Here is a 27,611-nt window from a genome sequence, read left to right as displayed (position 1 = left end):
GGCAGAGGGAAGGTAGACGGCTGCGCTGACTTTGGTCTTGATAAAACACAGTGGATCTACACCAGCAGATGACATGGATCCCCAAACCATCACTGATTGTGGAAACTTCACACTAGACCTCAAGCAGCTTGGATTGTGGCTTCTCCACTCTTCCTCCAGACTCTGGGACCTTGATTTCCAAATGAAAATTGGAACTCTGGGACTGTGTGGAGTGGACTGTGTGGACGGCCTTCTGGACACCTGTCAAGTCAGCAGTCTTCCATATGATTGTGGAGCCTACTGAAACAGACTAAGGGACCTTTTTAAATGCTTAGGAAGCCTTTGCAGGTGTTTTTTGTTAATTTATTTTGATTTACTGAGATAATGACTTTTGTGTTTTCATTGACTGTAAGCCATAATCATCAACATTAACAGAAATAAACACTTGAAATAGATCACTCTGTTTGTAATGACTATAATATGAGTTTCAATTTTTGTATTTAAGAACTGAAATAAATTAACTTTTTGATGATATTCTAATTTAGTGAGATGCACCTGTATGTGCACAACAATGAATAAAGCTTTGAGTAAATTTTCATTGTGGAAAATCAGATATAGTAACCTGATCCATTCAATTAGGAAATATCTAAATGCTTCCGAGCCTCAGAATCCACCTTAATTTACTACAAAAAAACCCCACATTTTATTCCTTTACTAAAGAGATGTCAGAAGAGCTAGTGAGTCCTCCGAAAGAGGAAAAAAACAAAGGCAGAACGAAAGACCCAAAATTTTAATGGTGGAGCTGCAGTGGAGTAGCTGACATTGTGAAATGTAGGCAGCAGAACTGAAGGGTGTACCTGGCACACCAATGCGTATAACACTGATATGTCTCAGTAGTGGGTCTGATACAGTGATTATTATTATTATTATTATACACAGACAAAATCCTTTGCGTAAAACATGAAAGGAAACAAACAAAGTGCTGAAGAAACATTACAAGGCAAATTTTGGGAGCAGGAAATGACAGCATTTCACTCCATCCACACGGAGTGGGCATAATCTATAACGATAGTAAAAAAAAGAAACACGAATATTTCATGCCAATCACCTGCTACCCCTAAAAAAAAAAATAAAGTAGAAAAGAAAACGTAACATTTTTTTCGCGCTTTTCTTCCTCCTCAATGAAGCAGCGGTTGTACATCACATACGGAGTGAAGGCTGGTGCAGCGGAGTGACAGGAAGGCCATTCTCACCCACATCTATGGCAGAGGCCACACAACAACATTGCCCATTCTTGGCACGGATTGCTAGGCGCTCCACCAATGAATGGGTTAGTGATGTCACAAAAACACAAGCAAAATACTGTCCGGAAATGGGAGTGATGAAGTTAGCAAAAAGTCAGCACGGAGGTTGACAACTTTCTTTCATAATGCAATTTTTGTGTTTCTGAAACTTGTCTTGTCCCTGTAATAGAAAAAAGTCAATTAGAAAAGGTTAAAATTTCAGACAAGAAATAAAAGCAAAGCCGGGAAATCACTTTTTTTTTTCTATTTCTCTGTAATCCATCCTCAAGGTGAAGCACACATCCTCCAGACTCTGCCCAAGACTAAGAAGCATCTTCCATACCTGCTTCTGGCTTCATGGGTAACGTCCCCCTACCTTGTTCTCTGCCAGACCCCAGTGACGTCTGGGGTCACTGACGCAGGAAGTGATGTCATTTATAGAGTACAGAATATATTTAGCAGCACAGGGCAATTATTGCAGTCATACTACATGGTGTATCTCATATACACCATAAGGCTATTTTGTGCATCTCCGACTAACCTAGTCACAGATTTGCTTGAGAGAGTAGAGAAATGGGGAAGCAGGAAAAGCTGAACAGATTCCAGAATGGTATATTAGATCTTTTACCACAACCTTAGAAAGTTTGCGATTCTTCCTCATTTCTATGCTTTGGAGTCCAGTGAGCGGTCCCAATCAGTAACGGACAGTGACACATATAAGGCGATTAAAGAGGTTGTCCACTACTATAGAGAATGCCCCCGTCGATTTAAAAGGTGGAAATAAGATTTTTTGTAATGGCCTTGTGCCCATTGGGCTCCTAGACATACAAGTTAGGCCTCATTCACACATCAGTATTTTTCATCAGTATTTCCATGCCAAAACAAGGAGTGTCTCCAAAACACAGAACAGGTGTAAAGCGTTCAATTATAGTTTTTCTCTGCAAGGTCTACTCCTGGTTTTGGCATACAAACACTGATCTAATACTGACGTTTGAATAGGCCCTTACACAGATTCTTTCCCTATAAATTAATCTGCTCAGTTTCTGATCCTCTAGACCAGGGTTCCCCAACTCCAGTCCTCAAGGCCCACCAACTGGTCCTCAGCTTCTGATCCTCTAGACCAGGGTTCCCCAACTCCAGTCCTCAAGGCCCACCAACTAACTGGTCCTCAGCTTCTGATCCTCTAGACCAGGGTTCCCCAACTCCAGTCCTCAAGGCCCACCAACTGGTCCTCAGCTTCTGATCCTCTAGACCAGGGTTCCCCAACTCCAGTCCTCAAGGCCCACCAACAGGTCCTCAGCTTCTGATCCTCTAGACCAGGGTTCCCCAACTCCAGTCCTCAAGGCCCACCAACAGGTCCTCAGCTTCTGATCCTCTAGACCAGGGTTCCCCAACTCCAGTCCTCAAGGCCCACCAACAGGTCCTCAGCTTCTGATCCTCTAGACCAGGGTTCCCCAACTCCAGTCCTCAAGGCCCACCAACAGGTCCTCAGCTTCTGATCCTCTAGACCAGGGTTCCCCAACTCCAGTCCTCAAGGCCCACCAACAGGTCCTCAGCTTCTGATCCTCTAGACCAGGGTTCCCCAACTCCAGTCCTCAAGGCCCACCAACAGGTCCTCAGCTTCTGATCCTCTAGACCAGGGTTCCCCAACTCCAGTCCTCAAGGCCCACCAACAGGTCCTCAGCTTCTGATCCTCTAGACCAGGGTTCCCCAACTCCAGTCCTCAAGGCCCACCAACAGGTCCTCAGCTTCTGATCCTCTAGACCAGGGTTCCCCAACTCCAGTCCTCAAGGCTCACCAACAGGTCATGTTTTCAGGATTTCCATAGTATTGCACAGGTGATCGGAAATCCTGAAAACATGACCTATTGGTGAGCCTTGTGGACTGGAGTTGGGGAACCCTTGTCTAGAGGATCAGAAGCTGAGGACCTGTTGGTGGGCCTTGAGGACTGGAGTTGGGGAACCCTGCTCTAGATCAAGCGACCAGATCAAACTTCATGTTCAATGTGAAAGGTTCCTGGAAAATAAATCCAGACAAACAAGCGAATACAATTAAAGCCTCAGAAAACACATTTACTGTAATTTATAAGTATGTAAGAAAAAACCTCAAAGGGTTCAAACGAGGGAAGTATTCACACACCCTAGAGGACATTTTCACATTCTGGCTGCATAACACAAGGAAATAAATAGTACTGATACTAAACAGAACAGGTTTTCCCACATACATGAACCAAAGAGAAATATATTCACGCTACACTTCAGGAAAAACTCTATATACTGCTTCATATTCAGGGCAGAATGAATTAGAAAAGGAGGTAGGAGCCATAACAAATAACATGGAAAATCAGTATTTTCTACATAAGCCTACAGTATGTAGTAAAATGTGGCATCGTCACACATTATGGGATTTGGTGTAGGCTGACAGTACTCGATATATGTTTGCCAACTGGCCCACGAGCCGTGGATATTGGATATTACTGGGCCAAACTACCTCAAATTTGCCACATAGATAAATCAGGCCCTTCCGGAGGTTTTAGTCCAAGGTTCAGCTCTCTAGGACCTACCGCTCTCCATAGATTTGTAAAAAACACATTACAATATCAAGTAATTGAAATCTATTGAAGAAAGTAACATTTCTGCACACAAGTCATGTGGAGTCTTCATATCTGTAGCAAACAGTTTTTAATAGCACACAAACAGTTAACACAAGTAGACCCGTGTAAAGCCAGATAATTCTACTAATAAGCCATAAATTAGCATCACGTTTATGGTCACCTGGCCATACACAGGTATTACCTGCTGTCTGAGCCTGCGTAATTCAATGCAGTGAAGGGAATAATCCCCCCTGGCAGTTACCAGTCAATCCCTTTTCTCGCCTACATCTTTGGGGCTCCTATCTACCCCCCTCCTTTCTCTCAAACATCGTCACGACACTTTTTCACTATGCACGTGGCCAACTTAACCCCTTCACCCCCCGGGCATTTTCCGTTTTTTGCTCCCCTTCTTCCCAGAGCCATTACTTTTTTACTTTTCTGGCAATATGTCTGTATGAAGGCTTATGTTTTTTGCAGAACAAGTTGTACTTTTGAACAACACTATTGATTTTACTGGAAAACAGGAAAAAAAACTCCAAGTGCAATTCCACAGTTTTTTTTTTTTTACTATGCTCGCTATATGCTAAAACTGACCTGCCATTATGATTCTCCAGGTCACTACAGGTTTGTAGATACCAAACATGTATAGGTTCTTTTTTAAGTGGTGAAAAATAAATCCAAAGTTTGTAAACTTAATGTCTCCATTTTTCGGGATCTGTGGCCGGGGGAGGGCTTATTTTTTGCAAGCCGAGCTCACGTTTTTATTGTACATAAAATGTTTTGATCGCCCGTTATTGCAAAAAAATTACCAAAAAAACATAATTCTGACGTTTTGATTTTTTCTCGTTACACCGTTTACTGATCGGATTCTTTTTATATATTGATAGATCGGGCAATATCAAATATGTGTATTTTTGATGGCGATAGGGGGGTGATTTGAACTTTTATGTTTTAATATTTTTAAAAACATTTTTTGTTTTTACACTTTTGCTTGCTTCAATAGTCTCCATGGGAGACTAGAAGCTGCGATCATCTGATCGCCTCTGCTACACATAGCAGATTTCCAGCCCTGCTAAGTGTAACAAAAATGCTCATCTGCTATGAACGCTGACTGCTGGACCCCGGGTTGTCATGCCAATCCCTCGGCGGCCCGCGATCTTGTGACAGGTGCGCTGATGGACTGGTCTTATGACGAGCTTCCGGCGTAGCCATATTAAATGTCATTGTTGGAGATTGACAGCAGCATTTAATATGTTAGAGGCGCATGTCAGCTGATCAGATGTCATGTGCCGGGAAAGATGGGGGCTCAGCAGAGAGACATGGCACGTGACTTATATATACGGCACATGTCATGGAGGGGTTAAAAGGGGTTGTCGGTTTTAAGCTACAAGTGTGTAATAACTCCATGTGACTGCAGACTTGTGAATTCTCCAGTGCCAGAACCGGGAGCGTGACTGCAAGTATGTGATTTGCATGCATGCGGTTACATGCTGACTAAATGGGTGAGGCCTCGCTCAATACAAGTGTCTTGAGTGAGACCAGATACAGTCTAGTTGGATTGTGGCTGGAAGTCTGCAAAATCACATACTTGTGATCACATGACCACCCACTCTCGGCGTCAAGACAATATAGATCCTCCCTCTACAGTGAGAAGATGCTATATGTCAGTAGTATTGTGGGGGCGTGCTCTTATTTCTGACAGTGCTTATGATTGGTCAGTGTCAGAAAGAGACAGAAGTACACGCCCCCAATGAAATCTCTGATCATGCCTACTATAGACTCGCCAAAAATTAGCCTGTTTAGGTGCCAAATACTTTGATCGCTAATATCTCTGTAACGGCAAGGCAAAATTTAATAGAAAAAAACCCAAAACATTTATTCTGCTCTGTATTGCCTGTATTTCATGTGTCCAGTTCAACATAAAAATGTTGGTGAATAGTTTTACTCAAACTGCAAGTAGTAGTGTACCCGATAGATTCTAGAGCTACAGATGCGGCCCGTAGGCAGCTCATAGGTATGATGAAGGCACGTTCTCCAATCTGTACCTTGATATCGTCATGTAATTGACCAGCACTATAAAAAAGACTTTCTGTTGTATAGGATCCAATAAAAACTGGAGTCCATAAACCCTGAACTGTGACATATAGGATGCTGCTGATATGCAGAGACATCCCTTATTTCCTTCTCACCATTCCTGCAGTTGCCCTATTACTCTTAGATATAAGACTCTAAGATGACATGTTACTTCATACGTACTTGATGCTGTCTGTATGGGTTTTATATTCCATGACTGTGTTCGGAGGCAGATTCAAGACCCGTCGTAAAGTATCCCGGATTCGAGCCGTGGTTGCTTGGTCACTTGCAGTTTTATTCCAGATAGAAATGATGTCCTCCTAAAATGAAGGGATCAAATCAGCTTTACAATAGATGAATAGAAATTAACCCCTTCCCAGCTATATTATGCACATTTCTGTCATATGGGAGCAGTGGGTGTATGTTGCTGGCTCAGGAACTGAGACTGCACCATACCCGACAGATCTTTCTAATGATCTTTTGACACCTTGGCCTGCAACAGGCACAATTGGGGCATCCTCTATGTCCAGAGGAAAGAAGGGTTAATCATCATGAATCGGTGATTCTTTACTGTAAGAGCAGTGAAATTATGGAAATCTCTGCCACATGATGTTGTAATGGTTGATTCCGTACTAAAGTACAAGGAGGGTCTGGATTCCTTTCCTGAAAAATATAATATTACAGGTTACAGGCACTAGATTCTGTGATGGGACATTGATCAGTGGAGCTAGTCTGATTGCCGTATGGCGTCAGGAAGGAATTTTCCCCCTGATGTGGGGCAATTAGCATCTGCCTCATGGGGTTTTACCTTCCATTGGATGAATATGTTAGGCTATAGATTGAACTCAATGGACTTATATCTACCTTCCACCTAAAACCATTTAACTATAATCATGCTGACAGGTCAATTTTTACACCAAAAAGTGTTGCAAAGAGAAAAAAAATGGTGGAATTTTCTTTTTACCATTTAACCCCACTTGGCCATTTTTTATATTGTAAATTGAATGGTCTCATTCAAAAGCACAACTCTACCAGCGAAAAAAAAGGCTATTTCAATGGGAAAACAAAAAAGTTATGGCTCAAAAAAAAGGTAAGGATAAATAAATTACAAAATAAAAAGTTGCTAGGCCATGAAGGAGCTAACAGATTACTATCCGTACCACAGTCTACTATAGCTTTAGATCTTCCAAGCTACAAACAAAGGCAATAAACAACTTTGACAGATAAAAAAAAAATATATATATTTTTTGCATATGTTAGTGGTTACCTTTAGCTTAAAAATATTGCTGTCTACAACATCCATTCCTTTATATCATTTAACTAGTATGCAGTTTGTGGTCTGATTCATGCTTCAGATTTTTCTCTTCTGGGAGTTTCCCTCTCAGTAATACATGCGGAATATGAGGTGTGTGTATATTCAATACAATGCTGCCTTCACAAGCTCTCATTCATCTCAGCAGAACACTTATATTGAGCGAGGCCGTGTCCACTAGATGGCCTCACTCCATACAAGTGAATTGAGCAATGGCGCAAGTTCAGCCAGGGAGTATGCATATCACATACATTACCGCTGTTCTCGGGGCAGACACAGACGAATCCACGCAGCGCACAGTATGTGCCCTGGGAGGATTCACAAGTCTACAGTCAAACAGAGTGACTGCAGACTTTTCATTTTAGACCAGACAACCCTTCATTTATTTTTTGTAAGGTTGGGGGGGCGGGAGGTGTCTACTAATTAGGTCAAGTAAAAGTCAAAGTAATAGTGAGACTCAGAAAAATTAATACACAATGAACACCAACATATCAGTCCTTGCCTGGAAATGAAGAATTACCCGGTGAACAATGCAATCAATGGGCCCTCCAGAGGAAGAACCATTGATTGTATCAGAATGGCGGCTGTGAAGGATAATCTGTTATATCCATATAAAATAAAACTGCACATGGATGAAGGGGTCTAATCTTTCAAAAAGAATGTTGACATTCCTAAAGCTATAGCTCCATCAAACATTTATATTAAAGCACCACTCCAGCGGGTATTTTTTTATTGCAGCGCTGGAGTGGTGATACTAATATAAGTTCCCTTCCCCTAGTCTCATACTTACCAGCAGCAATCTTCATATGTTATGACCCGTCATGTGATCCATTGGGGCGTATTTAAAGGTCCTGGAAGCACCATCACATATGCCTCTTAAGAAAGCCAAGATTACTGCTGGCGAAATGCGCATACAGGCTCAATTTATCCACTGTCCGGTCCCTGTGTTGTCTCTTGCGGTTTGGGGTCCCTTGACAATAGGGTAAGTGAGGCACTACATTGCCTTTGGGATTAATTGAACCATATAATCCACACCAACTGTGATTCTAATTGTCTTGATCATGTATCCCTTTCCCTGCTCAAATATGAGGGCTTCTCTCTGACCCCCGGGGATGAACCCTCCGCAGAGACCCAATTATATGCAATATGTGGGACCATTTGTCCGCATGTCCTAACTTTATGGTAAATTTATGATGTGATGTACTGATTTTTAATACATTATTTATTTAATAAAGTTTTTCTATGCCATTCTACTCAACTGTTCTCCTATCTTCTATACATGGATGAAAGGGTCTAATCTTACAAAAAGAATGTTGACATTCCTAAAGCTATAGCTCCATCAAACATATATATTAAAGCACCACTCCAGCAGTTTTTTTTTTTATTGCAGCGCTGGAGTAGTGATACTAATATAAGTTGCCTTCCCCTAGTCTCATACTTACCAGCCGCAATCTTCATATGTTATCGGCGCCATTCTAGTCAGTCTCTAGCAGTTTGTGACCTGCTGGAGCGATCCGGAACTCACAACTCAATGTAAATATATGAGAGCCAGAACAAGGATCTTATAGACTTACATTGAGAGCTTGTAACCGATACCTCTAACTTATGGTCAGGCAGAAATTGAAGTTACAAGATGGCGTTGCAGAAATGGAGTGGTGCTGGGAACAGATGAAGAATGCGGGTGGTGAGTATATTACTAGGGTCAGGGACCTTAGATGAGTAGCATCTCTCCAGCGGTTTTTTTTTTTTTATTGCAGCGCTGGAGTGATGCTACTAATGTAAGTTCCTTTTCCCTATTCTCATACTTACCAGCCACCGTTTTCATGTTATCGACGCCGCTCCGGTCGGTCTCTAGCAGTTTGTGACCTGCCGGATCGCTCCAAGATTTGCTGGGCGATCCTGAAGTCACAAGTCAATGTATTTCTATGAGAGCCAGAACAAGGATCTTACAGACCTACATTGAGAGCTTATGACCGTTACCCTCTGACTTCTGGTCAGGCAGAAATTGTGGTTTCAAGATGGAATCACGGGACTGGAATGGTACTGGGAATAGCTGAAAACTGCGGGTGGTAAGTATATTACTAGGGTCAGGGGACTTAGATAAGTAGCACCACTACAGCACGTAATTAAAAAAAAAAAATCTTTCAGAAAAGACAATTTTACTTAAGTATTATGAATAGGTTTTTCTACTCTACTAGTTCTCACCTGGAAACGAACAGAGACCACTGCCCCACAGATCTCTTCTCCAACCATGAACTGCTCCCCTAACATGGCAAGAATGAGATTCTCCCAGCAGCGAGAAGCTAGTCCTTTGCGAAGGCGGATTATCCACTTTCCTCCATTCTTGTTTGCATCATCCTAGACAGGAGGAAACATGTGCTTGAAAAGAGCAAGGAATTAGGACGCTAGAATCAACAGTGACTTCCACAATCAATGCTCAGATGTAATATTACCAGATTTCCCTTGTTCCTCACCTCCCACATTGGCTTGATCCCTTCCTTAAAAAGATGAAAATCACTATGTCCGGTCAGGTCCCCGGGACGTACCATGTGGCTGTAGAATCTCCAGAACTGTTCCACCTTGGTAAAGACATCAAATAAAGTCATAATCTAGACATGTCATGTAGTTTAGGAATGGTCTGATATGCCATAAAAGGTAAAATATGGAATTAGGTCTGCTTACACTCTAAAGCCATACTGATAGGGAATCTTCAGTACAGACCAAAAGTTTGGACACACCTTCTCATTTAAAGATTTTTCTGTATTTTCATGACTATGAAAATTGTACATTCACACTGAAGGCATCAAAAGTATGAATTAACACATGTGGAATTATATACTTAACAAAAAAGTGTGAAACAACTGAAAATATGTCTTATATTCTAGGTTCTTCAAAGTAGCCACCTTTTGCTTTGATGACTGCTTTGCACACTCTTGGCATTCTCTTGATGAGCTTCAAGAGGTAGTCACCGGAAGTGGTCTTCCAACAATCTTGAAGGAGTTCCCAGAGATGCCTAGCACTTGTTGGCCCTTTTGCCTTCACTCTGCGGTCCAGCTCACCCCAAACCATCTCGATTGGGTTCAGGTCTGGTGACTGTGGAGGCCAGGTCATCTGGCGTAGCACCCCATCACTCTCCTTCTTGGTCAAATAGCTCTTACACAGCCTGGAGGTGTGTTTGGGGTCATTGTCCTGTTTAAAAATAAATGATGGTCCAACTAAACACAAACCGGATGGAATAGCATGCCGCTGCAAGATGCTGTGGTAGCCATGCTGGTTCAGTATGCCTTCAATTTTGAATAAATCCCCAACAGTGTCAACAGCAAGGCACCCCCACACCATCACACCTCGTCCTCCTCCATGCTTCACGGTGGGAACCAAGCATGTAGAGTCCATCCGTTCACCTTTTCTGCATCGCACAAAGACACGGTAGTTGGAACCAAAGATCTCAAATTTGGACTCATCAGACCAAAGCACAGATTTACACTGGTCTAATGTCCATTCCTTGTATTCTTTAGCCCAAACAAGTCTCTTCTTCTTGTTGCCTGTCCTTAGCAGTGGTTTCCTAGCAGCTATTTTACCATGAAGGCCTGCTGCACAAAGTCTCCTCTTAACAGTTGTTGTAGAGATGTGTCTGCTGCTAGAACTCTGTGTGGCATTGACCTGGTCTCTAATCTGAGCTGCTGTTAACCTGCAATTTCTGAGGCTGGTGACTCGGATAAACTTATCCTCAGAAGCAGAGGTGACTCTTGGTCTTCCTTTCCTGGGGCGGTCCTCATGTGAGCCAGTTTCTTTGTAGCGCTTGATGGTTTTTGCAACTGCACTTGGGGACACATTCAAAGTTTGCCCAATTTTTCGGACTGACTGACCTTCAATTCTTAAAGTAATGATGGCCACTCATTTTTCTTTACTTAGAATTTGTATTATGGCAAGAAAAAAGCAGCTAACAGTCTATTCAGTAGGACTATCAGCTGTGTATCCACCTGACTTCTGCACAACACAACTGATGGTCCCAACTCCATTTAGAAGGCAAGAAATCCCACTTATTAAACCTGACAGGGCACACCTGTGAAGTGAAAACCATTTCCGGTGACTACCTCTTGAAGCTCATCAAGAGAATGCCAAGAGTGTGCAAAGCAGTCATCAAAGCAAAAGGTGGCTACTTTGAAGAACCTAGAATATAAGACATATTTTCAGTTGTTTCACACTTTTTTGTTAAGTATATAATTCCACATGTGTTAATTCATACTTTTGATGCCTTCAGTGTGAATGTACAATTTTCAAAGTCATGAAAATACAGAAAAATCTTTAAATGAGAAGGTGTGTCCAAACTTTTGGTCTGTATTGTAAATTGTGAGCCCCAATGGGGACTGTGATGATGTCTGTACAGCGCTACGGAATATGATGGCACTATAGAATAATAATTATGATGAGGAAGCCTCCTGTGCCATCCTCACAATAACTGCTGGCAGCTGATGTGTACACCTGTATCCCATCACTGTAATAGTAAATTGATAAGTTTCTTGGTCAATCATGACATAAGGATGGTTGTCAGAGGCAGAGCCCCCCGCAGTGTCACCCTGTGAGTTCACCGTGCTCACTATGCTGAGGAATACCGTAGCTGCCACTCACAGAGGCAAAGGTGCCAATCTGCTTGATGTTCTGTTCATAACTCTGAGAGCTGGTCGGCCTTCCTGGAGTTCTGCGGGAATACCAAAAGGTATAGTTGTACTGTAACGGGTGCTCCGCCGGGCCGGGCACAACAGCCTGTGAATACAGAACATGCACATAGGTAATTCCCTGCATTATAGCATCGTACATAACTGGATCAGTGGCAACCAGGGTAGAATTGCCTGGCAAGCACAAACAGTTATTGGCAAACTTAATCTCCCCCCAAAAATGATATTGTTTTACAGGAATACAACATGAAACTGAAGGGACAAATTAAAAATTAGGCTACATTCACACCTCTGTGTTACCATCCGAAAGAAATGGAAGGATTTTTTTCTCAGGTGTCATCCTAGTGGCATCAGTTTTTTTCTCATCCCGTTATTTTCCACTGAAGTTGGTACTGTCTGAACTTTTATTGTCCTTTGATTCTTAAAACTGAACCTGACAGCAGACACAGGGTGCCCGAACAATGTGCAGCATGTAACCGTCACCATGATTTCATCTATGTATGCCTGACATTGAAACGCTGCGGCACTTCAGAGAAACACATACTTTAAGTGGCCGAGGACGGAGCCGCATGGGTGACTAGTTGGACAGGCAGGTCCCGGACAGCTTCTACCCTGGAGCGATGGGTCTCTCCCTGAGTGTGTGTACAAGGAGAGACCTGTCAGTGACTGGCAGCGGGCAGGGTCCTGCCTGTCAGACCAGGAACCCCTGAGGCTCGGTTCTCGGCGGCTTTTATAGTGCCGCAGGTTCCTTTAACAACGTATCAGTTAAAATGGATTAAACTAAGATAGAAGTCTGAAATACAAAGACGGTCTTCATAATTTCATCCGTGTCTCATGGATCCCAATATACTTTATTGGCCAAGTCTGATGCACATTACTGATGAGAATAGGACCTTGGTGTGAGTCTTATGGATCAGCGACATGGACTCATTTTTAAAACGGATATGTGTAAGGATCAATGAAAGTCTATGTGTGCACGCTAGGTCGTGTGTGACAGTTTCTGCTTTCATCAATTCCCGGTGTTTGAGTATTTTGTTTGTGACTTTTTTTAATCCATCATACGGTCCCAGAGGTATGGGCCTTTTTATTTAGTGCTATTTTTTGTCATCTTTACCAAGAGGGCATTTCTTTAGGCTGCTCTGCATTATTACCTTCTGAGCAACGTGTCACCAGGTTTCCCCATACAAAGTACGACCAGCATCTTTAAGCCTTATTCTAGTATGCGGTCTGTATGTCCTCAGTCCCCTATGCAAGGCACAAAAAAGACCTTTTAGTAGACTGCACGGTCTACGTCATCTATAGATGACAGGCACACTTCTCTCTGCCCTGCTGAGGGCAGAGCACAGTACTGTAGTGTATATGAGCCGGCTTTACCCACGGGTCATCGTCGCTCTTTGGCCTTTTCCCAGCGCGTGCGCACTACAGTACTGTGCTTTGTCCTCTGCAGGGCAGAGAGAAGTGCGCCTGCACAGGAGCGCGATGGAGGACACCGTGATGACGAAGTAGGACGGTTGAGGACGGCGATTGTAAGAAGAGAGGAGGTGCTGGACCAAGATCAGAGACGCCCATCGGACCGGACTGCACTGTCTTTGAGTATAATAAAAGTATTTTTTGTGCGTTGCATAGAGAATTGGGACATATATACAGCATACTAGTATGTTGTAACAGAGAGCTTATAGGTGCTGGCCATACTTTATATGGGGAAAACCTGGTGACAGGTTGCCTTTAAAGGGGTTTTCTTTTCAAAGAAAGTAGAGGGGTATTTCTAGAATATACCATCTCTTTTGGATAAATAGAGGTCTGCCCACCATGCCCTCTACTGATCCTTAGGCTGAAGGGGCCGCGGTGCACTCTGCGCAGGAGCGACACTGGGCACCAGGGAAATTCACCTCTATCAGACAGCTGTCGCCCAATATGTTGTGAGCAGACAAGAACAGCAGACGTCCTACCTTCTTCCTGCAGGAGCCCTGATTCTTGTCCTTATCATTTTTTTCCTTCTCACTGTCTTTCTGTGTGCCGTTCTCTTCATTCTGATCATGATCCCCGCTGTCGTCATCCTTCAGACTGCACACAAAGCACCACAATCAGTCACAGGAAAAACAGAACATACATCACACAAGGCTTCCACATACAAAATCCTTTTTGGGGTCTTTACCAATCCTCAGAATGGGGATGAACACTCATCTGTTCTCTATCTACTGAAAGCTGCCAGCACAATTACATTGAGGGGAGTCGGTCAGCACGTTTTTACATACAGAAGTAGTATGGCTGTGCAGGGGCTTGTCCCTCAGTAAAAAAAAATACCTCTTATCAGGGCAGGTGCTGGTTATGTTATACAGCCAGCACCTGTCTCTACCAGCAGCGATCGGAGCTAGCTCTAGTTGATGCTGTGTAACCTCTTAAAGTTACTTATCGTTGGGACCAGCATCATGGCTGATCCACAGGCCCAAACCATGCACTGTCCTCTGCCGCAGCTTCGACTCTGCCGCAGCTTCGACTCTGCCGCAGCATGTATAGCAAACGGCTTTCTAGCGCGCAGTCCTTGCCTAGGAAACTGGCCATTGCAGAGGGGCCCTTGGCAATAAGCTGTAAACTATAATATTAAAAATCTCTCCGTTCTTGAGAACAGGGAGGAATATTAATATAATGTAAATTGCAAAGTTGCTTGTTTTTACAAGCACTCTGCAATTTTAATTATTTACAAACATGAGACAAAACCTTTAAAATTTCACTGTCCATCTCTGATGAGGCATCCATTTGGGTGCCCACTGTCTGCTTTTTCCCCCATGACAACATAGTGTAGAGATGATGGGTTGCCCAGGCCTGCTGAAGGTCCCTGGGTCATCCTTTTGGTGCTCCTGTAGGAGGCCATGATTAGTACCAATCACTGCAATATCGTTGTATATTGTACCAGCAATCATACAATTGGCGGTGCACATTCCCTATGGAGACTGAAATATGGTGTAAAGTCCTAAAAATTTTAAAATATTTAAGAAAATAAAATTTGATTCATGTTTTCCTTCCAAAAATAAAGAAAATAACAAGCATATTTGCTGCATCTGGTAAATATAGCTGAACAATCACGTTACTAGGTCACTTCTACCCCACAATGTATGCCATAAAAACAAACCCCCCAAAAAACAATGGTGGAATTGCATTTTTTCCACCACAATTGGAATTTTAATTCCTGCTTTTCCAAACATTAAGGCCACGTTCACACGTTCAGTATTTTTTAGTATTCTCCATCAGTATTTGTAAGCCAAAACCAGGAGTGGAACAATCAGAGGAGAAGTATAATGGAAACACGTCACCACTAGTGTTGAGCATTCCGATACTGTAATATCGGGTATCGGCCGATATTCGCGGTATCGGAATTCCGATACTTAATTCCGATACTTTTACAATATCGGATACCGGAATCGGAAGTTCCCATAATGCCTGCGCTCTGCAGTGTCTGTGAAGGATGACAAGTTGGATGGCAGCGCGATCCAGCCTGTCATCAGAATGCCATCCCAGCGGGGGAGAATTCTCCTGATTGTTTAAAAGCTGGCGCGCGGTAAAAAGCCGCCGGCTTTTAAACAATCACACAGCCCCATACTGCTTCCCCGCAGCCTCCGACCCCGATCCTCCGCTCCCCTCGCCACCTCCCATCCCGATCGTAAGTTAGGACCGGGCGGGGAGCGCAGCACCAAGGAGCGGGGAGTGAAGGACCCGGGCGGGGAAGCCGGCAGTGAAAAGACTTCACCGCCGGCTTTCCCGCCGGTTATTTCAAATGAACAGCTGAGGTATCAGGTGATGCCGATCAGCTGTTCATTTGAAGTCGCAGCGTTGCCCTCAGAGGGTTCATGTGAGTTCATGCTTGACTGCATGAACTCACATGAACTTTCCCACGGCCGCACAGGTCAGCCTCACCTCCCAGACCCGTCATGATTAGTGTGTGTGCGGGGTGTGTGTGCGGGGTGTGTGTGCGGGTGTGTGCGTGCAGGCAGACATAGGCCGATGTGACACTACTACTCCCATCGGCCTATGTCTGTCCCCCGTCCACTCCTGCCAGCAGGATCAGCTCGATGGGAGCAGTAGTTCCCATCAGCCTGATCCTGCTATTTAAATTGCCCTACTGTGTCCCCAATAAATGTTAAATACACGTCATTGGTGGCCAGTGGTTGCCTACAATAAATAAGTTCATACATTATCTGTCCCCGCCGATCGCCACCTAAAATAAAGTAAAAAATAAAAAACTACACCTATACTCACCTAGACACCTAATTCCCCGAAGCCATCGATCTCCTGTAATAAAATATAAAATAATAAACCACAACCTTATCCTTACCCCTCCGTAGCAGTCCACGAGTGTCCCACGAAGATCTCCAGTTCAGAGCAGCCACATAGAATGTGACCGCTCTGAACCGCTGCCGCCGCTAGAATGACGGGGCCGTAAGGGTTCACCGGAGTTCAGGCAGCGCTGCTCCGGTTAGCTCCTTTACGGCCCTGCTGTATCGTGAGAAATTCCCACGGTACAGCAGTGCCGTAAAGGAGGTCTCCGGAGCTGCGCTGCCTGAATGCACTCCGGTGACCTCAGTCAGTGGCTCCCGCTGCCGGGAGCGGACGTGTTCCCGGCAGCGTGAGCTTACAGCAGCCATGCACAGCTGTCACCATCTCCAGATGTGACAGCTGTGCATGGGAGATCAGCGCAGGAACGTGGACAGGTAACTATTATTTTTAGTAAACTAAGAATTAAATAAAATTGTGTGTTTTATTTCAAATAAATTATTTTTTTCTGGGTGTAGTGTGTTTTTTCTTTTTAACACTTTGTAGGTTAGTAATGGGGGTGTCTTATAGACGCCCATCATTACTAACCTGGGCTTCATGGCAGCTGGCGCTGACATGAACCCCACCACTATTACCCCCTGCCACCGCACCAGGGCAGCGTGGAAGAGCGAGGCTAAGTGCCAGAGTTGGCGCATCCTATGGATGCGCCATTTCTGGGGCGGCTGACGACTGGTGTTTCTAGCCTGGGAGGGGGCCAATATTCATGGCACCCTTCCTGGGCTATTAATATCAGCCCCCAGCTGTCTGCCTAGCCTTTGCTAGCTATTAAAATAGGGGGGACCCCACGTCATTTTTTTGGGGGGGGTCCCCCATTTTAATAGCTAGTAAAGGCTAGGTATTCAGCTGGGGGCTGATATTAGAAGCCTGGGAAGCTCCGTGGGTTTTACCCCCTTCCCAGGCTTCAAACATCTGCCCCAGCCGTCTGCTTAACCTCCGCTAGAGACTAAAATTATGGGGGATCCCACGCCATTTTTTTTTTAAATAAATCCTTTATTTTAACACTAAATGACATTTGAGGAGTTAATAAAGATGCAGTCCCTAAATTATTATTTATTTTTTAATTAATTTTTCCCAAAACTTTTGACGTGGGCTTCGCCATATTTTTGTATGCCAGCCAGGTACAGAATCCAGCTTCTATGAACGCGCCATTTTCCGGGGCGGCTGCGGACTGCAATTTTCAGCGGGGGGGGGGGCAGAAAGGTTGGGCCTCCCTGCGCTGCAGATTCCATCCCCCAGCTGCCTAGTTGTACCTGGCTGGACACAAAAATAGGGAGAAGCTCCACGTTTTTTTTTTTTTTAATTATTTCATGAAATTCATGGAATAATTAAGAAAAAAGGGCTTCCCTATATTGTTGTGTCCAACCAGGTACAAATAGGCAGCTGGTGGTTGGGGGCAGCCCGTTCCTGCCTGCTGTACCTGGCTGGACCCAAATATAGTGCAAAGCCCCACGTCAATTTTTTTTTAATTATTTCAGGAAATTCATGAAATAATTAAAAAAAAATTATGTGGGGCTTCGCCCTATTTTTGTGTCCAGCCAGGTACAACTAGGCAGCTGGGGGCTGGAATCCGCAGCGCAGGGAGGCCCAAGCTTTCTGGGCCCCACCCGCTGCAAATTGCAGTCCGCAGCCGCCCCGGAAAATGGCGCGTTCATAGAAGCGCCATCTTCTGGCGCTGTACCCAACTCATCCAGGGCCCAGGTGCGGTGGCTCACTGGGTAATAAAGGGGTTAAGGCCAGCTTGGCATTATCAGCTGGCCCTAAGCCCGAAATTCATGGGGTCACGCCAATATTAGACATGACCACCATGAATTTCTAGTAAAGTATTTAAAAAAAACACAAACACCCAGAAAAAAGTCCTTTAATTGAAATAAAGACACAATTCTTTATTGTTCTAAATTAAACCATACTTACCGTCACGCCCATTCCAGCTGAAGCCAACGATCTCCTGCAATAAAAGTAAAATAATAAAGCAACCTCATCCTTACCTTTCCATGGTTCCCAGGACAGCTTCAGCTCTGCTACATCGAGATGACAGGCTGGACCGCAGCAGAACGCTGCCATCCAGCCTGTCATCCCGCAGACACTGAGAAGCGCAGGCATGCTTGCGCTCCTCAGTGTCTCGCTGTGACGGCATAAAGATGAGCCGAGGTCATGTCCAATGAACTCAGCTCACCTCATGCACGTCACTGACAGCGTGGGAAAATTCTCCTGCACTCAGCGCTTCAGCGTGAGAATTTTCCCACGCTGTCAGTGACGTGCATGAGGTGCGCCGAGTTCATTGGACATGACCTCACCTCATGCACGTCACTGACAGCGTGGGAAAATTCTCACGCTGAAGCGCTGAGTGCAGGAGAATTCTCCCACGCTGTCAGTGACGTACATGAGGTGAGCCGAGTTCATTGTCGGCTCATCTGGATGCCGTCACAGCCAGACACTGAGGAGTGGAAGTATGCCTGCGCTTCTCAGTGTCTGCGGGATGACAGGCTGGATGGCAGCGTTCTGCTGCGGTCCAGCCTGTCATCTCGATGTAGCAGAGCTGGAGCCGTCGTGGGAGCCATGGAAAGGTAAGGATGAGGTTGCTTTATTATTTTTCTTTTATTGCAGGAGATCGTTGGCTTCAGCTGGAATGGGCGTGATGGTAAGTATGGTTTAATTTAGAACAATAAAGAATTGTGTGTTTATTTCAATTAAAGGACTTTTTTCTGGGTGTTTGTGTTTTTTTTAAATACTTTACTAGAAATTCATGGTGGTCATGTCTAATATTGGCGTGACCCCATGAATTTCGGGCTTAGGGCCAGCTGATAATGCCAAGCTGGCCTTAACCCCTTTATTACCCAGTGAGCCACCGCACCAGGGCCCTGGATGAGTTGGGTACAGCGCCAGAAGATGGCGCTTCTATGAACGCGCCATTTTCCGGGGCGGCTGCGGACTGCAATTTACAGCGGGTGGGGCCCAGAAAGCTTGGGCCTCCCTGCGCTGCAGATTCCAGCCCCCAGCTGCCTAGTTGTACCTGGCTGGACACAAAAATAGGGCGAAGCTCCACGTTTTTTTTTTTTTAAATTCATGAAATTCATGGAATAATTAAGAAAAAAAGGGCTTCCCTATATTGTTGTGTCCGGCTAGGTACAAATAGGCAGCTGGTGGTTGGGGGCAGCCCGTTCCTGCCTGCTGTACCTGACTGGACACAAATATAGGGCGAAGCCCCACGTCAATTTTTTTTAATTATTTCATGAATTTCCTGAAATGATTTAAAAAAAATTGACGTGGGGCTTCGCACTATATTTGTGTCCAGCCAGGTACAGCAGGCAGGAACGGGCTGCCCCCAACCACCAGCTGCCTATTTGTACCTGGTTGGACACAACAATATAGGGAAGCCCTTTTTTTCTTAATTATTTCATGAATTTCATGAAATAATTAAAAAAAAAAAATACGTGAAGCTTCTCCCTATTTTTGTGTCCAGCCAGGTACAACTAGGCAGCTGGGGGATGGAATCTGCAGCGCAGGGAGGCCCAAGCTTTCTGCCCCCCCCCCGCTGAAAATTGCAGTCCGCAGCCACCCCGGAAAATGGCGCGTTCATAGAAGCTGGATGCTGTACCTGGCTGGCATACAAAAATATGGCGAAGCCCACGTCAAAAGTTTTGGGAAAAATTAATTAAAAAATAAATAATAATTTAGGGACTGCATCTTTATTAACTCCTCAAATGTCATTTAGTGTTAAAATAAAGGATTTTAAAAAAAATTGACGTGGGGCTTCGCCCTATATTTGTGTCCAGCCAGGTACAGCAGGCAGGAACAGGCTGCCCCCAACCACCAGCTGCCTATTTGTACCTGGCCCGACACAACAATATAGGGAAGCCCTTTTTTTCTTAATTATTCCATGAATTTCATGAAATAATTTAAAAAAAAAAAATGCGTGGGGCTTCGCCCTATTTTTGTGCCCAGCCAGATACAACTAGGCAGCTGGGGGCTGGAATCCGCAGCGCAGGGAGACCCAAGCTTTCTGGGCCCCCCCCCGCTGCAAATTGCAGTCCGCAGCCGCCCCAGAAAATGGCGCGTTCATAGAAGCGCCATCTTCTGGCGCTGTACCCAACTCATCCAGGGCCCTGGTGCGGTGGCTCACTGGGTAATGAAGGGGTTAGGGCCAGCTTGGCATTATCAGCTGGCCCTAAGCCCAAAATTCATGGGGTCACGCCAATATTAGACATGACCACCATGAATTTCTAGTAAAGTATTTAAAAAAACACAACACCCAGAAAAAAGTCCTTTAATTGAAATAAACACACAATTCTTTATTGTTCTAAATTAAACCATACTTACCGTCACGCCCATTCCAGCTGAAGCCAACGATCTCCTGCAATAAAAGTAAAATAATAAAGCAACATCATCCTTACCTTTCCATGGCTCCCACGACACATCAGCTCTGCTACATCGAGATGACAGGCTGGACCGCAGCAGAACGATGCCATCCATCCTGTCATCCCGCAGACACTGAGAAGCGCAGGCATACTTCCACTCCTCAGTGTCTGGCTGTGACGGCATCCAGATGACCCGAGGTCATGTCCAATGAACTCAGCTCACCTCATGTACGTCACTGACAGCGTGGGAAAATTCTCCTGCACTCAGCACTTCAGCGTGAGAATTTTCCCACGCTGTCAGTGACGTGCATGAGGTGAGCTGAGTTCATTGGACATGAACTCGGCTCATCTGGATGACGTCACAGAGAGACACTGAGGAGCGCAAGCATGCCTGCGCTTCTCAGTGTCTGCGGGATGACAGGCTGAATGGCAGTTTTCTGCTGTGGTCCAGCCTGTCATCTCGATGTAGCAGAGCTGAAGCTGTCCTGGGAACCATGGAAAGGTAAGGATGAGGTTGCTTTATTATTTTTCTTTTATTGCAGGAGATCGTTGGCTTCAGCTGGAATGGGCGTGATGGTAAGTATGGTTTAATTTAGAACAATAAAGAATTGTGTCTTTATTTCAATTAAAGGACTTTACTCTGGGTGTTTGTGTTTTCTTTTAACTTTGACTATGGGGTTAGTAATGGGGGTGTCTTATAGACGCCTCTCCATTACTAACCTGGGCTTGATGTCAGCTGGCATTATAAGCTGACATCAACCCCAACCCTATTACCCCCTGCCACCGCACCAGGGCAGCGTGGAAGAGCGAGGCTAAGTGCCAGAATTGGCGCATCCTATGGATGCGCCATTTCTGGGGCGGCTGACGGCTGGTGTTTCTAGCCTGGGAGGGGGCCAATATTCATGGCACCCTTCCTGGGCTATTAATATCAGCCCCCAGCTGTCTGCCTAGCCTGTGCTAGCTATTAAATTAGGGGGGACCCCACGTTATTTTTTTGGGGGGGTTCCCCCATTTTAATAGCTAGTAAAGGCTAGGTATTCAGCTGGGGGCTGATATTAGTAGCCTGGGAAGCTCCGTGGGTATTACCCCCTTCCCAGGCTTCAAACATTTGCCACAGCTGTCTGCTTAACCTCCGCTAGAGCCTAAAATTAAGGGGAACCCCACGCCAATTTTTTTAAAAATAAATCCTTTATTTTAACACTAAATGACAAGTACAGTAATCAACACTGTCACTGTACTTCATATATATGTGACTGACATGTTTCTATCTATCTAATCTATGTGTGATTCTCTATTCTTTCTATTCTAAATTGTCGGGTACAGATGCTGAATTGCCGGCCGGCTTTCTTAAAGAGACGGTGCATGAAAACACTATTATTTTTTTAAATAAATCCTTTACACTAAATGACAAGTACAGTAAGCAACACTGTCACTGTACTTCATATATATGTGACTGACATGTTTCTATCTATCTAATCTATGTGTGAAGCTCTATTCTTTCTGTTATAAATTGTCGGGTACCGCTGCTGAATTGCCGGCCGGCTTTTTTAAAGAGACGGTGCATGAAAACACTAATATTTTTTTTAATAAATCCTTTACACTAAATGACAAGTACAGTAAGCAACACTGTCACTGTACTTCATATATATGTGACTGACATGTTTCTATCTATCTAATCTATGTGTGAAGCTCTATTCTGTCTGTTATAAACTGTCGGGTACAGATGCTGAATTGCCGGCCGGCTTTTTTAAAGAGACGGTGCACGAAAACACTAATATTTTTTTTTATAAATCCTTTACACTAAATGACAAGTACAGTAAGCAACACTGTCACTGTACTTCATATATATGTGACTGACATGTTTCTATCTATCTAATCTATGTGTGAAGCTCTATTCTGTCTGTTATAAACTGTCGGGTACAGATGCTGAATTGCCGGCCGGCTTTTTTAAAGAGACGGTGCACGAAAACACTAATATTTTTTTTAATAAATCCTTTACACTAAATGACAAGTTCTGTAAGCAACACTGTCACTGTACTTCTTATATATGTGATTGACATGTTTCTATCTATCTAATCTATGTGTGAAGCTCTATTCTTTCTGTTGTAAATTGTCGGGTACCGGTGTATGCCGCTGATGAATTGCCGGCTTTTCATGTCATTCTACATTATTCTTAGTTGTTTTACTTCATGTAGAATTAACCTACAAGGAAAGAAAGGGTTTATTTTCATTCCGATATTTGTGTCCCATTGACTTGCATTGGTTTCCGGTATCGGAATCGGCGATATCCGATACTTTTTGGGTATCGGCCCGATCCAATCCGATACGATATTTCCTGATATCGGAAGGTATCGCTCAACACTAGTCACCACTTCTGTATTTATCACCCACTCCTGGTTTGGGCTTACAAATACTGATTTAAAATACTGACCATATACTGAGCTTGTGAATGTAGCCTAAGGCTATGTGCACATGTTGAGTAAAATTTCTGCACCATTTCTGCATCTCTTGGCAGGAAAAATGCAGCTGTAAGGCTATGTGCCCACGATGCAGAAATGCTCCGGATTTTTTCCTGAGCGTTTCTGCATCTCCCTGGCAGAAAAAACGCATGCGGATTGTACATGCGGAAGTGAAGCGTTCTTCACATGTCTTTTTGCATGCGGGTTGACAAGCGCTTTCCAAGCGATTTTAGCATCACTTGGAAAGTGCTTGTCAACTTGGTCACACTATATAAATCCATGCAAACAGCATGGATTTATATAGTGTGACCGAAAGAATGGTACAAAATAAATCTATACTTACCCTAGACGGCCCGCGCTGTCTTGCTTCACCGTCCCGGCTGCGTTACATTGAAGGACCTGCAGACGTCAGCGTCGCGTGACCCGTCACATGACTATGACGTCAGCACAGGTCCTTCAGTACATAGCAAACTGTCGGCATGCGAGGAGGAGCGCACTTCTGCAAAATAATTGGTAGTGCTGCATTTTTTTCCGCAATGATAACCCACAGTGGAAATTTCCGCAGCATGTGCACAGCACATGCGGATTATCATTGGGGAACATGGCAGGCCTTCTACCATGCGTTTTTTAAGCATTTCTGCAGTGTTTTTGCGGCTGCGGAAACGCTTAAAAAATGCATCGTGGGCAGACAGCCTAAAAACGCGCGGTTTTGGTGTGTTTTTGACTGATTTGAGTGAAGTCAATGGTGAAAGCCGCACAGAGAATTGACACGCTGCAGGTTGTTTTCCGCACGTCACAAATAAGCAATGCATTCATGACACTTCAGGTTTCTCGTTCACTTTGCTGGCATCAGGATTGCTTCAGGTTTTGCTAGCAAATTTGCATGGCAAAAAAGCAGCAAATCTGCAACATGGCCTAAATGGCAAAAAGAATATAGTGACTCAAATCTACAATACGTCCCCCAAAAATCAAGACAACTATGGAAAAATAAAGGTATGGCTTTACATCGATTTATCTGGCTAACACGGTACCACAATATAACTTTGTATTGTACATCGGAAGAAGTGGAAAAATGATAATATAGCCAGATCCTGAAAGGGTTAACGTGAACAATTTTGGGGAGAACTGCCCAGTGTATAGAAAATAAGCTTGTGGATGACGGCAGATTCGGCCCATCTGTCTCGTGGAGGGTTTGCTTTCTCGCCCACTGTACAACTTCATGGAAAACTTTTCCAACTGTCAGTGAAGGGGGCATCAGGTGACAGAAGACGTGCCGGGTCTGTGAGCGGGGGCGCCAGAAGACGCGGCTGCTCTGTGAGCGGGGGCGCCAGAAGACGCGGCTGCTCTGTGAGCGGGGGCGCCAGAAGACGCGGCTGCTCTGTGAGCGGGGGCGCCAGAAGACGCGGCTGCTCTGTGAGCGGGGGCGCCAGAAGACGCGGCTGCTCTGTGAGCGGGGGCGCCAGAAGACGCGGCTGCTCTGTGAGCGGGGGCGCCAGAAGACGCGGCTGGTCAGCGAGCGGGGGCGCCAGAAGACGCGGCTGGTCAGCGAGCGGGGGCCCCAGAAGACGCGGCTGGTCAGCGAGCGGGGGCGCCAGAAGACGCGGCTGGTCAGCGAGCGGGGGCCCCAGAAGACGCGGCTGGTCAGCGAGCGGGGGCGCCAGAAGACGCGGCTGGTCAGCGAGCGGGGGCGCCAGAAGACGCGGCTGGTCAGCGAGCGGGGGCGCCAGAAGACGCGGCTGGTCAGCGAGCGGGGGCGCCAGAAGACGCGGCTGGTCAGCGAGCGGGGGCGCCAGAAGACGCGGCTGGTCAGCGAGCGGGGGCGCCAGAAGACGCGGCTGGTCAGCGAGCGGGGGCGCCAGAAGACGCGGCTGGTCAGCGAGCGGGGGCGCCAGAAGACGCGGCTGGTCAGCGAGCGGGGGCGCCAGAAGACGCGGCTGGTCAGCGAGCGGGGGCGCCAGAAGACGCGGCTGGTCAGCGAGCGGGGCGCCAGAAGACGCGACTGGTCAGCGAGCGGGGCGCCAGAAGACGCGACTGGTCTGTGAGCGGGGGCGCAAGCATCAGGAAGGGCACAGGACTGCAGAGCTCACCAGGAGGGGTGTCAGCCTATAGCCCTGATCTGCTGTTGTTCTCTGGTGTCACCACTGCCGTCCATGTGTCATTTCTGCTCTAATCACAACAAATTCCAATAATAATAAATTATCCCTCAATGTGTGATGTTATCAGAATCAGTCAGATATCGGCCAGCAGATCTGACCACCTCGGTATAACCGCGGTCACTGTAAGTACACACCCGCACCATCCTGCCATGCAATGCTCCACATCAGCGCACGCTGCCATGGCTGCTGTCTGCCACCTAACCGCCCACCCCACGAGGGCTCGGCCAGTGACCACTGCGCTCTGTCATTGCTCCAAGCCCCGCACTCACGCATCAAATTTGTTGTTCATCGTCCCTGTGCTCCTCTCCCCGCCACTTCCGCTTCCCGCATAACATTCCTCCGCACTCCCGCCGCCGCTTCCTGCCGCACGCGGAACTCTGTAGTCACAGTGATGTTTCCAGCCGGACGCATAAAGGTCCTGGGCAACGGCGGAAGCTGGCGGCCATTTTGAGTGTGGCGAATGTGTTTATTCTTAGGCCTCTTCCCTATAAACTAGATGCTTTATATGTACACAAATAAACAGCCAAGAAAGCTCAGTGATTTGTTTGCTTATATTGAGTGAGACGAATGAGACCATGTCAGACATGTTTGCTCTTAGAACCAATCCGTGACAGACACTGAAAAGGGCCGTATATATATATATACAGTACAGACCAAAAGTTTGGACACACCTTCTCACTTAAAGATTTTTCTGTATTTTCATGACTATGAAAATTGTACATTCACACTGAAGGCATCAAAACTATGAATTACCACATGTGGAATTATATACTTAACAAAAAAGTGTGAAACAATTGAAAATATGTCTTATATTCTAGGTTCTTCAAAGTAGCCACCTTTTGCTTTGATGACTGCTTTGCACACTCTTGGCATTCTCTTGATGAGCTTCAAGAGGTAGTCACCAGAAATGGTTTTCACTTCACAGGTGTGCCCTGTCAGGTTTAATAAGTGGGATTTCTTGCCTTATAAATGGGGTTGGGACCATCAGTTGTGCTGTGAAGAAGTATGGTCGATACACAGCTGATAGTCCTACTGAATAGACTGTTATAATTTGTATTATGGCAAGAAAAAAGCAGCTAAGTAAAGAAAAATGAGTGGCCATCATTTCTTTAAGAAATGAAGGTCAGTCAGTCCGAAAAATTCGGAAAACTTTGAAAGTGTCCCCAAGTGCAGTTGCAAAAACCATCAAGCGCTACAAAGAAACTGGCTCACATGAGGACCGCCCCAGGAAAGGAAGACCAAGAGTCACCTCTGCTTCTGAGGATAAGTTTATCCGAGTCACCATCCTCAGAAATCGCAGGTTAACAGCAGCTCAGATTAGAGACCAGGTCAATGCCACACAGAGTACTAGCAGCAGACACATCTCTTCAACAACTGTTAAGAGGAGACTTTGTGCAGCAGGCCTTCATGGTAAAATAGCTGCTAGGAAACCACTGCTAAGGACAGGCAACAAGCAGAAAAGACTTGTTTGGGCTAAAGAACACAAGGAATGGACATTAGACCAGTGGAAATCTGTGCTTTGGTCTGATGAGTCCAAATTTGAGTTCTTTGGTTTCAACCACTGAGTCTTTGTGCGACGCAGAAAAGGTAAACGGATGGCCTCTACATGCCTGGTTCCCACCGTGAAGCATGGAGGAGGAGGTGTGATGGTGTGGGGGTGCTTTGCTGGTGACACTGTTGGGGATGTATTCAAAATTGAAGGCATATTGAACCAGCATTGCTACCACAGCATCTTGCAGCGGCATGCTATTCCATCCGGTTTGCATTTAGTTGGACTATCATTTATTTTTCAACAGGACAATGACCCCAAACACACCTCCAGGCTGTGTAAGGGCTATTTGACCAAGAAGGAGAGTGATGGGGTGCTACGCCAGATGACCTGGCCTCCACAGTCACCAGACCTGAACCCAATCGAGATGGTTTGGGGTGAGCTGGACCGCAGAGTGAAGGCAAAAGGGCCAACAAGTGCTAAGCATCTCTGGGAACTCCTTCAAGATTGTTGGAAGACCATTTCCGGCGACTACCTCTTGAAGCTCATCAAGAGAATGCCAAGAGTGTGCAAAGCAGTCATCAAAGCAAAAGGTGGCTACTTTGAAGAACCTAGAATATAAGACATATTTTCAGTTGTTTCACACTTTGTTAAGTATATAATTCCACATGTGTTAACTCATAGTTTTGATGCCTTCAGTGTGACTGTACAATTTTCATAGTCATGAAAGAACAGAAAAATCTTTAAATGAGAAGGTGTGTCCAAACTTTTGGTCTGTACTGTACATATGGCATAATGACTGGATGAACCATAAATGGCCTATAGATTCCACATGCGGTGAAATTGCTAGTCCACAATAGTTTTTTTTTTACCACGTTCACTGAATGCTAAAACTGATCTGCCATTA

At 45.2% G+C, this 27,611-nt stretch overlaps 1 protein-coding gene across 2 annotated transcripts; it reads right to left on the bottom strand.

The window, feature by feature from the left end:
* Window positions 1–754: 754 nt before the first annotated feature.
* EIF4E2 (eukaryotic translation initiation factor 4E family member 2) lies at window positions 755–25,616 on the bottom strand. 2 transcript variants are annotated; one of them, XM_073675243.1, is made up of 7 exons: window positions 25,485–25,616; window positions 13,866–13,980; window positions 11,870–12,004; window positions 9,715–9,819; window positions 9,446–9,598; window positions 6,112–6,248; window positions 755–1,443 (listed from the first exon to the last, which is right to left on the bottom strand). In XM_073675243.1, the coding sequence occupies exons 1-7, from the start codon at window positions 25,502–25,504 to the stop codon at window positions 1,404–1,406; spliced, it is 705 nt and encodes a 234-aa protein (XP_073531344.1). In that variant the 5' UTR covers window positions 25,505–25,616; the 3' UTR covers window positions 755–1,403. The 2 variants fall into 2 exon arrangements, with proteins under 2 accessions (XP_073531344.1, XP_073531343.1); XM_073675242.1 differs by having other exon boundaries at window positions 25,350–25,486.
* Between the last annotated feature and the right edge of the window lie 1,995 nt (window positions 25,617–27,611).

The sequence above is a fragment of the Phyllobates terribilis genome, unplaced genomic scaffold, assembly GCF_046119375.1.
Source record: "Phyllobates terribilis strain yellow unplaced genomic scaffold, ASM4611937v1 Scaffold_3__8_contigs__length_932513732, whole genome shotgun sequence".
Taxonomy (NCBI): domain Eukaryota; kingdom Metazoa; phylum Chordata; class Amphibia; order Anura; family Dendrobatidae; genus Phyllobates; species Phyllobates terribilis.
Note: the sequence above shows the minus strand (reverse complement) of the source record. Positions and strands in the feature narration are given on the sequence as shown.

Coding starts and splice junctions, on each gene's coding strand:
- EIF4E2 (XM_073675242.1), bottom strand. CDS start 25,396: ATGGCAGCGTGCGCTGATGTGGAGCATTGCATGGCAGGATGGTGCGG. Junction 9,820..11,869: donor AGATTGGCACCTTTGCCTCT/GTGAGTGGCAGC, acceptor GTCTTTACCAAG/GTGGAACAGTTCTGGAGATT. Junction 1,444..6,111: donor ACCCATACAGACAGCATCAA/GTACGTATGAAG, acceptor TTTCTATTACAG/GGACAAGACAAGTTTCAGAA.